At 39.4% G+C, this 15,255-nt stretch overlaps 3 protein-coding genes and 1 long non-coding RNA gene across 4 annotated transcripts in view; all 4 read right to left on the bottom strand.

The window, feature by feature from the left end:
• Positions 1–1,934, bottom strand: part of igsf11 (immunoglobulin superfamily member 11) — an 80,862-nt gene extending 78,928 nt beyond the window's left edge. Inside the window, exon 1 of the mRNA XM_026294604.1 lies at positions 1,384–1,934. Within this exon, the coding sequence (XP_026150389.1) occupies positions 1,384–1,444 (61 nt within the window). The 5' untranslated portion in view covers positions 1,445–1,934. The remainder of the gene's footprint in view (positions 1–1,383) is intronic.
• A 3,312-nt stretch (positions 1,935–5,246) lies between these two features.
• On the bottom strand, positions 5,247–6,934 carry LOC113125288 (nucleolar protein 58-like). Its single transcript, XM_026298654.1, has 4 exons — positions 6,787–6,934; positions 6,399–6,490; positions 6,041–6,226; positions 5,247–5,418 (listed from the first exon to the last, which is right to left on the bottom strand). The coding sequence occupies exons 1-4, from the start codon at positions 6,800–6,802 to the stop codon at positions 5,413–5,415; spliced, it is 300 nt and encodes a 99-aa protein (XP_026154439.1). The 5' UTR covers positions 6,803–6,934; the 3' UTR covers positions 5,247–5,412.
• A 467-nt stretch (positions 6,935–7,401) lies between these two features.
• Positions 7,402–9,388, bottom strand: LOC113134088 (cylicin-1-like). The gene is made up of 8 exons (XM_026313319.1): positions 9,380–9,388; positions 9,232–9,303; positions 9,088–9,153; positions 8,687–8,797; positions 8,512–8,601; positions 8,333–8,434; positions 8,196–8,240; positions 7,402–8,015 (listed from the first exon to the last, which is right to left on the bottom strand). Exons 1-8 carry the CDS (start codon positions 9,386–9,388, stop codon positions 7,662–7,664), a joined length of 849 nt encoding a protein of 282 aa, XP_026169104.1. The 3' UTR covers positions 7,402–7,661.
• Positions 9,389–9,479: 91 nt separating this feature from the next.
• Positions 9,480–11,212, bottom strand: LOC113135641 (uncharacterized). The gene is made up of 7 exons (XR_003296199.1): positions 11,153–11,212; positions 10,617–10,665; positions 10,429–10,490; positions 10,290–10,347; positions 10,085–10,194; positions 9,624–9,728; positions 9,480–9,540 (listed from the first exon to the last, which is right to left on the bottom strand). It is a non-coding gene; the product is annotated as an uncharacterized LOC113135641 (long non-coding RNA).
• Between the last annotated feature and the right edge of the window lie 4,043 nt (positions 11,213–15,255).

Below are 15,255 nucleotides of genomic sequence, written 5' to 3'. Positions count from 1 at the left end.
AAAACCTAAGAGGAGAGAAGAAGAATTAAGTTTGCTTCTTAATTCAGCTGCTGGGCTCATCCACAGTTTGTTCTTATTGGAAAGTCATTTTCACTCACTTCAGTAAAATAACTGAGGCACTAGCTGGACAGACATGTGATCTCTTATTAACTGAAGGGACAGACTGGAAATCAGATCATGTTGTCTATTGTGTGTGTAGGTGTTTGTGTGTAACCCAGTTGACAATACACTATATATAATATACATCCACATAAATAGATAAATAAGTGCACAGAAGACTGAAACATGGGGCCAATCTGGGTCAAATTCAACTTCACACAACATGTTTGTCCACATTGACATGTCAGGCCTGTGTGTGGAGCAACTTTTTGTGTTCTGACATGAGGCTCTGAGGGGTCGGGCTGACATTTAGCACTGCTCTGCTATTTTTCTTATTTTAAAGACTGTTTCAGAAAACTAATTCATTTTATACCCACAGCCTCACAATCCATTTAACCATCTCTATTCATTATCTCTTCTCATACTTAATATAGTCACCAATGTTTTCTTCTGAGTTTGGATGTGTAATCTCTAACTTCTCTCTCTCTCTACACTTCAGGAAGCATAAAATATAGAAAGACATGCTTGATAAAATATCACAGTCTGAATTCAGTAGTCAGGGAATTTATTATAAGATAAAATATTAAGTACAGCCAATTCCTGAAACTTGGCAGTAAGAAATAAGGTAACAAAGTGCCACACAGGAGCACACACATCATTCCCGATGGAAGAATTACAGGAATATCTAAGGATTTTTCTGGGGAGTTTCCTGCTCCTGGGCTGCCTGGTCACCCTGCTTGTCGTTAATCGGGCGGATTAAACACGACACTCCGCCGTCTGCTTCGTTTCTATTTCAAAACACACACTCTCCCACTTCAGTGCCATGTTCTGATGCGGCGGTTTGGACGAGTGTGGAAAAATTAGTCATTTAAGGTTTTGTGTTGTGCAAAAAACAATACCAAGCACGGCAAAGCGCATTATGGATAAGACGTACACAATCAAAAGTACTTTGGGGAGAGATGACATGGCGACTAGTACTGGGGGTAAATCGGAGCTTTAGTTTTTGTGAAAATGCCGAGGATTTGTCAGCTTGATCCAAACATACAGTATTAAAAGGAGGGGGGGGGGGCAAATGGCTGTGGCACGCGCTCTTGGAGAGGAGAGGTTGAGCCCGTGGCACAGTTTAATTCCAGATACATCTGTTTTAGCCTGATAACTTTGTTTGCACAATCTATAACCTTAACCTTTAAAATGTATTATATTATTATCATCATTAGATTTTGCAGGTAGAGATAGATTAGAGTACACATAAGTACACAAGTTTCCAAGCGTCACACAACTTACCCTCCATGCAGAAGACCACCATCCAGGCTATCCATAGGTCCGAGTTATGAAACTTCACCATGATTCGTAATGGTTCGGGGACCCGTTCGCAGTTTTAGCCCAGTGCCTCCTCCTCTGAGAAATCTCAGCTAAGCTCAGTGTCGCCTTAAAGAAAAGTAACTGGTCCTTTCAGGGGCATGACATGAAAACAGTCCACGGTTTTACGCAGCGCACACCAGCGACAATTTCCAAAAACAACGTGAAATGTTCAAACGTGTTGGGAAAAATAACGCAGAGAACATTTCTATCCACCAGGCACTCGTCTCTCCTTCGGGCGCTTTTCCCACTCCTCCTTGTCTCCCGTTCTTTGGTAGCTGCTATTGTCACTCCAAGACTCTTCTTTCCTAGACGTCTCCAGTCGATTTACGCACGCATGGAAAAACTCTGCGTCCACCTGCTGGTGAAAGAAAATCCACCCACTGTCGCGGAAAGTGACTTAAAAACAGATCAGAAACTGGCACTTTTCCCGTCCGCTCAGTGAGTCTCTCCAACGCGTCTTGTTGCGCTCCATGGTTTCTCGTCTGATCTGCTGCAGCTGAGCGAACCTGGGTACAAGTCAGGCAGTACTGGGCACAACACGACTTCCGATCAACATCTTTCAAAATAAAGAGAAAAACTCCTGAAGGAGTAGTTACCTAACAGACTGTGTACGTGTGAAACTGTAAGACAGAGACTACTAATTACAGGTGTGACAGCACCATTGGCTTAAAATGGAAAAGGTCAAACCCGCAGTTGAATCCGGATCTTCTTTGTTTTCTGTGTGCTCTCAAACCTTTTCCGGATTAGTGAGTTTTTCTCAGTAAAATAAGCAAATATCCGAAAAAATAAATAAAATAGTAAAACACATTTGTAAACAGTAACGTTATGCAAAAGTTTGGCAAATGATAAGCCTCTACTGTTTACCTTATAAAGCAAAAAGAATACAACCCATGGAGTAAATATCTCTTCAAATGTTTACGTAAACTATTATTTATTTTATGAAGTTGAAAATAAGCGGAGAATAAAAGCTTATGGCGCCTTTTACTACAGGCTTAGCAGACTCACCTGGAATCAATGTGCTTTTATTTTCTAGGCAAAGTCCAGCTGGTTTCCTGTTTGTCTGACTGCGTCTGTGCGCTCAGCACCGGAGGACCGACAGGAGCTCGAGCGCTGCTGTTGCTGGGAGACAACTGACGCCAGTCGACAGAGAGAGACGTTCGTGCCCCCCTGTGGCGCGTTCACGGAACGACCCATAGAAGAGAAGAGAAGAGAAGAGAAGAGAAGAGAAGAGAAGAGAAGAGAGAGAAGAGAGAGAAGAGAGAAGAGAAGAGAAGAGAAGAGAAGAGAAGAGAAGAGAAGAGAAGAGAAGAGAAGAGAATACACGCTCCCATATGCCTTATGGATACATGGCCTTTTAACATTATATAATACATATGCATAATAATCAATAATGTAATCAATATCAAAACATTATGTCTTGCAATAATATTGCAATTCACCAGCTTCAGACTAAACTTTTGAATCCTTTTCATCATCAGGTGCTGTGTCACTCAGGCCAAGTGTGTACAGGCACAACACACACAGACACACACAAATCCATCCATCCATCATCTGTACCCCCTTAGTCCTTAACCAGGGTCCCAGGGATCTGCTGGAGCCTATCCCAGCTCTCTTTGGGTGAAAGGCAGGGGTCCACCCTGGACAGGTCACCAGTCCATCACAGGGCCACATAGAGACAAACAACCTCACACACTCACACTCACTCCTATGGGCAATTTAGAGTCACCAATCAACCTGACATACATGTTTTTGGACTGTGGGAGGAAACCAGAGTACCTGGAGAAAACCCACACTAGCACAGGGAGAACATGCAAACTCCACACAGAAAGGCCACTGATGGGTTTCAAACCAGGAACCTTCTTGCTGTGAGGCAACAGTGCTAACCACTATTCCACCGTGCTGCCCAAACACAAAACCAAGCTCCAAATTTCTGTGCAAGCTAACAAAGAAGGTGACACCTCTTTAAAAGTGAAAACATGTTCAAAGTAATTTCCATTAACCTCAAGACAAGAACTTTTCAGTAAAGCACAGCAGGAAAAAAAAGGACTAACTGCAGGTTAAAGGGAGTAAAAGCAGCGCAGAGACAAAATACATCAAACAACCAGTGTTCAGGTCTCTAATCACCCTGATCTAGTGATCACACCTTGCTCACCTCAGCACTAAATGGCTGCTTAAATCTTTTCTCCACACACTTTCTTAGCTGGAAAAGCATGAAAACATCAAAAGAGAAACAGTGTAGACTGAAGTATTTTTGTGAATATCCCTCCTTAATTTGATTATTAGACTTTGAGAAGGAAAAAAATCAAAGGAGTGAGGGCAGTGGCCTATACATCCACCACCCATCCTTCCATTCTTTCTTCTGCCCTGAAGTTGTTGGCAGGGATTCATTTAACTTTCACTGCAGTCAAGCAGAAGATCTTTAAGGATGCCCGAGGGCCTCGCTCTCTTTGTTCATCTCCCACTCTTTTCTTGTTTCTGCCTGAACTTTAAACTTTTCTCACATGCACCCTCAGCTCCCTTCTTATAAATGTCATACAGCTTTTGTGATATTGTATTCATCCGATGTGCATCAAAGGGAAAACAATCTGACCCTCGGTGCATAGGGTCAGATCTTGAAAGTTTGAAGCGGTATGCGGTCTTTGGAGTTCTTTGTGTCACCCAAAGACAGTACATGATTTTAGACTGCACATTTGCAGCTTTAGTCCCTCAGTGATAGAGAAAACTGATCCTAAGCACAAAGGTACAATCAAAGACAAACCTTAACCTGGATATTAGCGCGTACTGTGTTTTGCTTTGCGCTTTGCTATGTTTCAATTTTTGTTTTTTACTTCAGTTTTTGTTCAGGACTGGGTGGTTGCTGTTTTTAAATCAGTGAATCCCGTGATGAATTAATTCACGATCTCAGCCAAAAGTGGCATCTTCAAATTGCAGGTTTTACAGTCCAAAACCAATATATTACAGTTTTAGAGGATATATTACCAAACACAAACACTAACTCTTTAATGTGTACTGACATCTGTGTTTTTCCATTTACCAAAAGCCATGGTCAAATGCAAATGACACAGATGGTGTGTCAAAAATCACACGACAGAGATGAGAGACCAGAACAGAAGCAATCCACGAAGTCATGACACTGGACAACAGTAGGAAACATGTCAAAAGAACAGAAGACAGATGGTGCCATGAAAAGACTCACACATTTAGGCATAAATGCAACCTTGTACATTTGTACCTTTTGACCAGATCAATCCTCCAAGAAAATGTTCCTATAAATCATGCACCGATTTCTCCCTTCAATATTCCCTCATGGGTTAAAATAAAATGAAGCTCTGAACATGATGGATGGGTTAAATTGGGTTTCTTCAGCAGCCCCCGAAAGATGCATGCTTGATTTATTATTGATTCCTTTCTGAAACTGCTCCATTTCTCTTTTTTTCTGCACCTCCATAAAAGATTCAAAAGACGTGAAGGAGACCCATGATGCTAAATGCTGTAATTCTCATCTCCCAACAGTCCTTGCTGGATTTTACAGTAACTTGAATGATGAGATCAGGTAAACGGGCACTCATTTATTTTTAGTGCTGCATCACGTATGGGTTGAGTTTTTTGCACACAAAGCTGAGCGACTTCTCTTTAAACCAGGGATGTTTTGTTCTGCATGTTAAGGCAGTCGCTGGGAGTACTCTAAATACTTCACTTAAAGGGGGGCGCTTGATTATAATGTTTACTATTATTCCAGTACATGACAGAGCAAAATATTATAAACCAAAGAAAAACAAAACAGGTCATTTTCCATGTAGTCAGAGCATTTACTTACAGGAATTAGCAAATACATTTACACAAGGCCATTACAGTATGTTTCAGTGACATCAGTGACAGGTTCCTACTACTACACACCCAAGATCAGTGATAAGTGCGCACTAACAGAGACGTCTGGTTCCCCAGGAGGCATCAGTCCTGAAATGACGAAAAGGACAATGCTGTTGATGCAGGAAGGATACATGATTTATTAACCAACAACTCTTTCTGAGTCTTTAATGTATGAATTGTTCTGGCAAGCAGCAAAAAAAAAAAAAAAAAAAAAAAAAAACAGCAGCAAGAACCAGAATTACATGTTGGAAGACAAAATATTTTAGAGTCAGGGCATGTCCACTTCCATGCATTCATTCAGATAACAACTCCTCCTTTATGACTCTTATCTGACCAGTTTCTTCTCTCTCCACCCCTGGGCTGGGCTGGAAAAAACTACACACACACACACACACACGAGGGTGTGGTGTGTCCGATCTGATTAAAACTGGTCTTGCTGGTAAGACTTGTTGTGGATGCAGCAGTGGGCTGATACTAGAGTTGACAACCTTTGAAACAAGGTGTAACTGGCATGTAACCTGATGAGTTGCTTTTATTGTAGTTTGCTCTTAAATAAAATCATGACAACTACAAACTGCAGTGTAACTTTCATGAACCTAATACTGAGCAATAAGAAAAGTTCATCTGTGTACCTTTAACGAGTTAAAGTCCAACAAGACCAGATTGAAACCGCTATGTGAAATCAAAATGCAAGCGGCACTGTGCTTACCTCATCGGAGGAGGATGAGGAGTGTCTTCCCTCCTTGTGCTTTTTCTTCTTGTCTTTCTTTTTGCCGTCTTTGTCCTTTGACTTCTCCTTCTTGTCAGACTTGTCCTTTTTGTCAGACTTATCCTTTTTGTCAGACTTGTCCTTTTTGTCAGACTTGTCCTTGTCAGACTTGTCCTTGCTGTCACCCTAAAAATAGCAAAGGTTGGCTGAATAGTTGGTTGATTGTGTTGGTTTAGTCTTACAGGTTTCACTTGAGTCAAATAATCACCATCAATACAGAACAGTCTGTTTTGCCAACAAACTGGCAACCAAAGGCCAAAGATGAAAGGCATCCATAGTTTCAGTACTGAGTCCTTACCTTGCTCTTGTCCTTGTTCTTGCTCCAGGGAAAGTTCAGCTCGTCCTTCTGAGCCTCCTCCTTCTTCACTACATCTTCATTTGTACCTAAAGCTGCACAGGAGACACCGAGTTAGAATTAGAGTCATAAAAATATGAATCACTGAGAGGGAACAGGATGTCAAAGAATAAGCTCCAAATGAAATACACCGTCTCTCTTTAGACACTTTGGTTTTAACAAGTCTGCTGTGTTGGACACTGGATTAGTTTGCCAGGTGGAAAACCTGCCCATAAAACAGATGTTGCTTTATAATTTAGGTACCAAGGTTTGGAAAATAGACGCGCGTCAACCAAAGACATTATATTTAAAGTCTCTCCACTAAAGTCAGTCATCTTCAGTGTAAACGTACCTTCAGACAGGTCCATCGTCACACCTGGTTGTATGCTCAGCCAAACAAGTGCGCGCAGGAAGCAACAGGCTGTTTTTCTCGCATGTAAACTGCATCCACGTGACCTTAGCCAACCAACCACAGCCCCTGCTGAGTTGAAGGTGTGTTTGTGTCGCCGTGACGTCACTCACAGCTGCAGGCTGTTGTGCAGGTAACGACACACCTCAACACGACAGTCAGTCAATGTGGAAGGTTTACTGAAGTGTTATATGAACATGCAAAACGTATCATTAATTAATTAAGTAGCACAAGTAGCACCCCCCCCCCCTATTTAATTTGTACATAGAAACAGGCCAAATAAATAAAATGATTGATCTAAATTGTGTTTGGCTTTCTAATAAACTCACTCACTTTCTGAGCACTGGGTCACGTGACACAGCAGGTTGTGACGTGATATCTGACGCTGGATGAGACATCACTGTCCTTTGTTTTGTACAACATCCAGGTAGAGCTCGAACAACCGGAGCCACCTGTTGGGACAGATCTGACACATCTCTAGTGGCGCAGCACGATGGATCAGGATCTAAAGGGTCTACAACAGTACTGTGGTGTAGCAGTAATAAAAGACACACACAATAAAATCACATTGCTTTATTCTTCAGAGCAAGAATTTGGAGTTAGTTCGTGTGATTGTAGAATGACATTTAAGAACTCATCATTTTTCATGGCATAATTGTTTTTCTTAGCTTGGAGGTTTTTGTCACAAAACACAGCAAAAACATTTTGTTTTTGGTTTTGGATGTGACTGCACTGAAAGCATCATTAGAACATAATCACATTCAACATTAGTTTTTCTGCTCAAATGAGTAACATCTGTTTAGATCGAGGGCATCTCATCATTGGTAGGGCTTGGAGCTTCTCAGGTCAGTAGAGGTGAAATGGGTGGTGGAACGGGTTCCTCCTTCTCCAGACCCTTTTGGACTCCCAATCAGTAACTCCATGGGGCTGACAGGTCTGCGATTGGGGGGTCTGTCTCCCATACTCAGCGATGAGCTGGTGACAGGGGGCTTGTAATAAAATGAAGACCTTGGCGGATCCAGATTCAGAACAGGTTTAGAGGGAAGTGACACAAAGGACACAGTAGTACCACCAGGTTTATAGGTGCTGCCACTGGCGGCAGAGAGTCTGCCACCACCTGTGCCTAAAAACTCCTCTTTCGGCTCACCACTTTGCTCAGCATCAAGGTTTTCCTAGAACAAAATAAACACCACGAGGATACTGTCAATAAGAACAGGTTAACCTACAGAGGGGGAAGGTTTCTGTGTCGAAATATTCTGGTAGTTGTTTTCTAAAGTTGAGGGAATATCAGCTTGATGAATTAACACTTCTTCTAATCGACCAGAATCTTTTTATACTAGAATCAGACTTACAGTTTTCTTTTTCTTGTCAGTTTCACTTCCAGATGAGCCTGATTTCTGGGACACAAACATGGAACCAATAAAATTTAGTTTTTTCGCTTTACCTGGGAAATAATAATAAAGACATTACTGTCTTATAAGTTATTTACCTTCTTCTTTTTGTCCTTCTTTTTGTCCTTCTTTTTGTCCTTCTTTTTGTTTTCCTTGTCACTGTCACTGCCAGATGAACTCGATGAACTAGAGCTGGAGTCCTGTTCAGAAAGGATGCAATCATGCATCATCTTTCTTAAGGAAATGTGCAATAAGTGAACTTTAAACGCTAAATTACCTTTTTGTCCTTCTTCTTTTTCTTCTTCTTGTCTTTCTTCTTTTTCTTCTTCTTCTTGTCATCATCACTGCTAGAAGAATCTGAGTCCTTCTATGTAGATGTAGACGTTAAGCTAGAGCACTGCTTTTCGTTCCATTTTAAATAAAAATATACACCCATGTTCACGTTGCTTTACCTTTTTCTTGTCTTTCTTTTTCTTCTTTTTTTTATCCTTCTTCTTCTTCTTCTTCTTCTTCTTCTTCTCATCATCACTAGAAGAATCGCTGGATGAATCAGAAGACGAATCCTATAAAGAGAAGTGAAATGATAATAGAAGACATCACATTCTGTTCATAGTAGAACCAAATACACAGTATTGGTGTTTCCTTCTGTTACTTTCATGGATTTAAAATATTTTGGGAGAAGATGTGACACTTTATATTTTAGTCACTGTTCCATTATATAACGTTGTCAATGCTGACATTGTGATTCAGTTGTTTGATCCTGCTCCTTTGCAGGACATTTCACATATACAAACTTGCCACTGACCAAAAACCAAACACCTGGTACTGAAAACAAAGGAGGACATGTCCTCACCTTCTTTTTCTTCTTCTTCTTATCCTTCTTCTTCTTCTTTTTCTTATCTTTCTTTTTCTTCTTTTTCTGAAGTTAGAGAATATGTGCTCATGATCATTTTGTAAACTTGGGTAAAAGTGAATTGTTTATTTGTGTTTTTCTCACCTTGTCATCATCACTATCAGAGGAAGAGGACGATGACGAAGAAGAGGAGCTATCATCAGAAGAGCTGGAGGTCTAGATAAGATATCAGTAAGTCAGTTAGAGAAACTGACAAGACTGTTGGTGCAAACCAGAGTTTATCACTGTGGACTAAACCCATGAATAAACTCTGCTTCTCAGTTAACCACCACCAACCATAACTACAAGTGTTTACATATTTTTCACCTTCTTCTTCTTCTTCTTTTTCTTCTTCTTCTTCTTCTTTTTCTTCTTGTCATCATCACTATCAGAAGAGGAAGAAGAGCTGGAGTCCTGTAAAAAGAGAACACCATGAATGATTTCAGTAAAGACACAAGTATAAAATATAAATACAGAAATGTTAGGAAGACACCAACCTTAGCCTTCTTCTTCTTCACCTTTTTCTTCTTCTTTTTCTTCTTGTCGTCTTCACTGTCTGAAGAGGAGCTATCAGATGAAGATGAGGACGAGCTTGAGGAGTCCTAGGGATCAAATCGAACAAAAAACATTTATACCTATGATTATTTTAATTGTATCTGACAGAAACACTCGTATTCACACTTCAAACTGTATTTTTTAATTTAGCCATCCTTTTAAAGAGAAAACCTCAATACAAACAGAGATTTGAAAAACATCAACAGGTAAATTAGTGCATTAGTGCATTATGTTGATAATCCATCCATCCATCCATACCCCCTTATTCCTAACCAGGGTCCCAGGGATCTGCTGGAGCCTATCCCAGCTGTCTTTGGGTGAAAGGCAGGGGTCACCAGCATCACAGGGCGCTGATAATACAATGCTCATTAAAATAAGTTTTTTTTTAAAGTTTACTAATTACTTTTTTCTTTTTCTTCTTCAACTTCTTCTTCTTGTCCTTCTCTTTGCCTCCTCCCTCATCATCACTCAGGTGGCCTTCCTCAGTAGCATCAGGGAATACCTTGGCTCCCCCTGTGGGACAGAAACCATAACAACTAAAACAATAAGATACTTTTTTTCTAAACTCGTTCACAGTTCTGTTTGTTTAAGAGCAGCTGTGTACATACCATCCAAGGCAGAACACAGTTTGCCTTGTTCTGCAGTTTTCAGCTCTTTGGCCTTGGCCTGTTATAAAATAATAATAATAAGTTTAGTATGTTTATGCATATATGTGTGGACTGCCTACAGTATGGGTGAGTATTTCACCTTGCCAGCATCTTCATCTTTCTTCTTATCCCCATCAGCACTTGGGCCTGCGAGCTCACCACCTGCAGAAGTAGAGAAAGTCCAACAATACAGCATCAGCATCACAAACAAGAGTGTTTGTAGGGACTGCTGCTATAATTTCCATCGGTTATTGTCATTTCTAGTCTCCAAAAAGTGGAAACACTCACCAGCTTCTGAAAAAGCAGCAGTACTGCTGAGCTCATTCTGCTTTTCATCCTGTGAAAAAGCACATACACAGTCACACTTGTGCTCACAGTACATGCCGTACCCTGTGTCTCCCCTACGAATCCTCATATGCCAGGAAGCACAGAGTAAATGCACACACATAAAAACATACATGCTGACAAATCATGAATAGAACCGAATGTACAGGCCCATTTGTTGTCTCAATATTAGTCTCTTGAGAATAATGCACATTTGTTAGAGGACCTGTATAGTGTAATGAAACCTGATTTGTTCTTCAACACAAAAGTGAAAACAGTTTTCTATGACCGTGAACCGAGAAATAAAAAATGTAACCCAGTTACTGATAATATTTGATGCATAATGTAGTAAAAACTAAGCTTGCAGAAAACAAAAAAGAAAACTGTGACCTGACTCAGCATTCCTACAACAAGTGGATTCCCAGGTTCACATGATGAGCAGCCCGACCTGAAAGTCTACTACATAATTTATAGGCTTTAAGCAAAAACAAACATTTGACCTTTTTCTTATCCTTCTTCTTCTTCTTCTTCTTTTTCTTATCCTTCTTCTTTTTCTTCTTTTTATCTTTGTCGCTGTCAGAAGATGAGGATGAAGATGAAGAGCTGGAATCCTGTGCCAATAAAAACAGCGACAATTTATCTTGTAATGCATTTTTTAAGACAACATAAAATATTTACATAGTTGCAGTGTAATTACAGAGCTGCAAACCTTCTTCCTTTGTGATTATTATTATTATTTTTTTATAGCTCAAAGTTTTATCGTTTACTTTCTGAATGCCACAAGATGAAATATGTTGGTCTAGCAAAAAGGTTGTTTTTTTATACCTCATCAAATGTTGCTGGAGTTTTATTTATACAGATTGTCTTCGTTTTCCCATGAACTGTTCGGAGGTAAAGTTGTGCCAGAGATTCCTATTCACTTTCAGCAGAACCCTTCCAATCTTAAATATACACAAATGATAAATACCTTTTTCTTGTCTTTCTTTTTCTTCTTCTTCTTGTCCTTCTTCTTCTTTTTCTTCTTCTTCTTGTCATCTTCGCTGTCAGAAGAGGATGATGAAGAGGAGGAAGAGGAGCTAGATTCCTGTAAAAGAAGAATAAAAGAATTAACATTTCAGATTTGATCGTTTATAATTTACAGAGGTAGAACAGTATTAGAGTGATTGCATTTTAAATCTGACCTTCTTCTTCTTCTTCTTCTTCTTCTTCTGCTTCTTCTTTTTCTTTTTCTTCTTTTTCTTCTCATCCTCACTGTCAGATGATGAACTGTCAGAGGAAGATGACAATTCCTGGAACAGAGGAAATAGATGCCATTTATCAGCTAATTAATATTTCATTGTTTTCATTACAATGACTTGAATCATTATGTTCTAAACTGATGTGTGACAGTTCCATAAAACTATTACTTATTGTATAATTTGTACAAACCTTCTTCTTCTTTTCCTTCTTCTTCTTGTCCTTCTTCTTCTTCTTGTCCTTCTTCTTCTTCTTGTCCTTCTTCTTGTCATCCTCCTCATCTGATGATTTCAAATCCTGAAGAAAGAAAAGGAAACAAATTCTATAATTTTAAGTTTGACAGCAAGCACATGTTTAAAATGTTTGGTTGTTTGTTCTTTCTCTCATCTGGATCACCTTCAGATCTTCTCCTGACAGATGTTCCACTTGGCACTCTGGACCTGTAGACATTAAACATATTGAAATATAAAGCATGTATTTTATAAAAGAAAAATAAACACACTGTCAGCTGAGACATCTCTCTAATTTAATATTTGATTTAGATTGCATATGATTACTGCTTCTGATAACAAGGGAAGAAAATCAAGAAAATCCTACAGTTCTAAATATTGTTCATTGTTTATTGTGCAAAAAACGCAACTAACCTCTAAAATAAGTTTTATAAAAATGAAAGAAATTAAAATCTGAACAATGAAGTTATCATGAGCTGCTTTGAACACAAAGCTTTATAGACACTATAGGTGTTAATAAATATCAGGAGGTGCCTGTCAAAATTAGAATAACAACCCAACTGGTGGCCCACGTTTTTCTCTGTAACTATGTAGGTAAACTATCAGTCCCTCAAGGCCAAGAAATGAATGAGAAAGAAAGAAACTTGAAATAAATTGTGCCAAGCTGTAAAATGTCTTTTCGTCTCTCTGTGACTTATGGCACTTCGGCTGTCTTAAATACTGCATATTGGCAAAGTAATCTGAGAAAAGTAAATAACTCAGAGATTTAGAGAGAAAAAAAAGATGCGTTTAGAACTTCTTTGAAAGAACCATAGAAATGTTTTTTACATGCAAACCATATTACTTCAGGTAGGAATATTATATACAACATATATACGCTTACAGGCACAGGACTTAGAAATGTACTAATATTATGAAACTTAATATCAGCAGTCATCTGAAAACATACAATAGTTTTACTTACTGTCTTTCACTTACCAGGATGGGATAAGACGACGCTTTCCCAGACTTGATCTTTTGCCTCATCTTTTTTAGGCTTCTTATGCTTTTTTTTCGTCTTCTTCTTCTTGTCATCCTGCAAGTGAATTTTTCATAACCGCAGGTTTTTTTTAGATTTTTTTTCAAGTTACAGTAGTCTATATGTGTGCTCATGCATAAGGCTTGTTACATTTGCTTGACAAATAAAAATAAAATAATCAGGATCATGATTGAGTGTTCCCTTCTAGTTCGATTCATGTAATGTTTCAGGAATTTCTACAGTCAGGTAATAAAACATCCACATCTACTGGTGACATGCAGCCAAAGCCACGCACAGTGTGTATGCATGAAACACACATTACTGGATTCATACACAAACAGTACAGTGCAATCAGTGTACAGTGTAATCATGCATGTAGTAATATACACACCCACATATACTGTATGTGATGTATGCGATATCTCCATATCACAGAAGCTACACAAATCACAATGACTTTATTAATCATGATTTGCTGTGGTAAAAATGGGGTGTGTGCCTTTGGTGTCAGATACAGTCTGATAACAGATTCAGGATATTAATGAGAGCCTCCGCCCAGTGGCCAGAGGGAAATGCATTCCAATGTTAAATACAATTACTTTTTACTTGTTTTGCTCAGTGGTTTGGAACCATTCAGTCTTATCAATTGGACTTGGAGTCTGTTTGTCTTAAAAATTTGCAAGAGCTGAGTTTGTCAATGTTCCTCAGTCTCATGATTTTTCCTCCACACCCTCAGAGAATGTGGAAAACAAAAGGCCATCATGTGATTGTTATCACTTGAGGCAAATGTTACAAAGGGTGAAATGTTTTACATATTAAGTTTTCATTTATTTATTTTTTTAGCTCATTTTAGAGTTAAAACTGGTCTGGAGAGACTTGATAGTCATATCATATTTCTAAATGCAGTCAATTTGGCAGCCATCCCACCCCAAATGTGCCCCTAACAGCCTGTATTTTCCTCTCAAAAAATTCCTGTGTCCTCACCTATGGCAGTGACTTAGAAGGGACTATCAATCTACATATGAGCTGATGTTGGCCAAGCACTAAATTTAGCAATGCTGCAGGGAAGATTTCTCAAGGATTTACACAAACAAACTAACATTGTAAACCCATGAGACAGACAGATTTTCTGGCTTGATCAAAACTATATAACCTCGGAGCAATGATTGAAGTCTCAAGACCTGTTAATATGATCAGTGTAAACAAAGTAGGCATGAGTAGTTCTCATGCAGAGCCCTGTGGCATTGACTGGTATGTGATAACAGAAATGGGTGTGTGACGGAAGACAGAAGTTGCACCTAAGCATTATAGTTACTTATCCCATGACCACAACTTACCTCACTGTCACTGTCTGAAGAGCTACTGGACGAAGAGGAAGAGGACGAAGAGGAGGAAGATGAAGATGATGAGGATGAGCTGGAATCCTGTTACAAAAGAGGAGGGAACTTTATTGCTCAACTTTGTCGACACATGAATCGAGTTTATTTATGTGCTCCTTTGTTGGTGAATGTGACGAATGAGTCACTGCAAACACCCTGAAGCGAGGTGTTGTCACAGCCACTTTTGAGAATGTAGAGCAGCTATCAGCAGAAGGGAGGGGCTTTTTGGCACATGAACAACAATGGAAGCTCCACAAGCAACCAAAAAAAAACAAAAAAGACACACAGGAGTTCACTAAATGGCAGTTAGATGATTAATAATTCCATTCTTGCTTGACTAGCTTCTGCAAGCTGGAGCGCACACTGTAAATCCTTGGTTTGTTAGAGATATGCTTTGTGAGGCACGTACTTTTTTCTTTTTCTTCTTCGTCAGCTTCTTCTTCTTCTTTTCTTTCCTGCCAATGCCCTCATCCTCGCTCTCCGAGGAGGACAGAGAGCTGTCAAGTGAATACATCACCTGTTTAAAGGTAAAGGTAAGATTTAATAGACCCTTTGCAATGTTTAGAATACACATAAACATGGGTGGTAAATATCACACAGACAAGGTTTTTGGAATATTTGCTGCTAAAAAAAAATAGATCAAAAGATCTTTTTTTAAAAAACCTGTCCATCTCTGATTCCTGAGGAATGTCCTGGATGACTCTTATCTCCCTCCACCTTGCCCTGGTCTGCAGGCTCTG

The sequence above is a fragment of the Mastacembelus armatus genome, chromosome 13, assembly GCF_900324485.2.
Source record: "Mastacembelus armatus chromosome 13, fMasArm1.2, whole genome shotgun sequence".
In the NCBI taxonomy this organism is placed as follows: domain Eukaryota; kingdom Metazoa; phylum Chordata; class Actinopteri; order Synbranchiformes; family Mastacembelidae; genus Mastacembelus; species Mastacembelus armatus.
The sequence above is the reverse complement of the archived record's forward strand: the minus strand, read 5'-3'. Positions and strand labels throughout refer to the sequence as shown.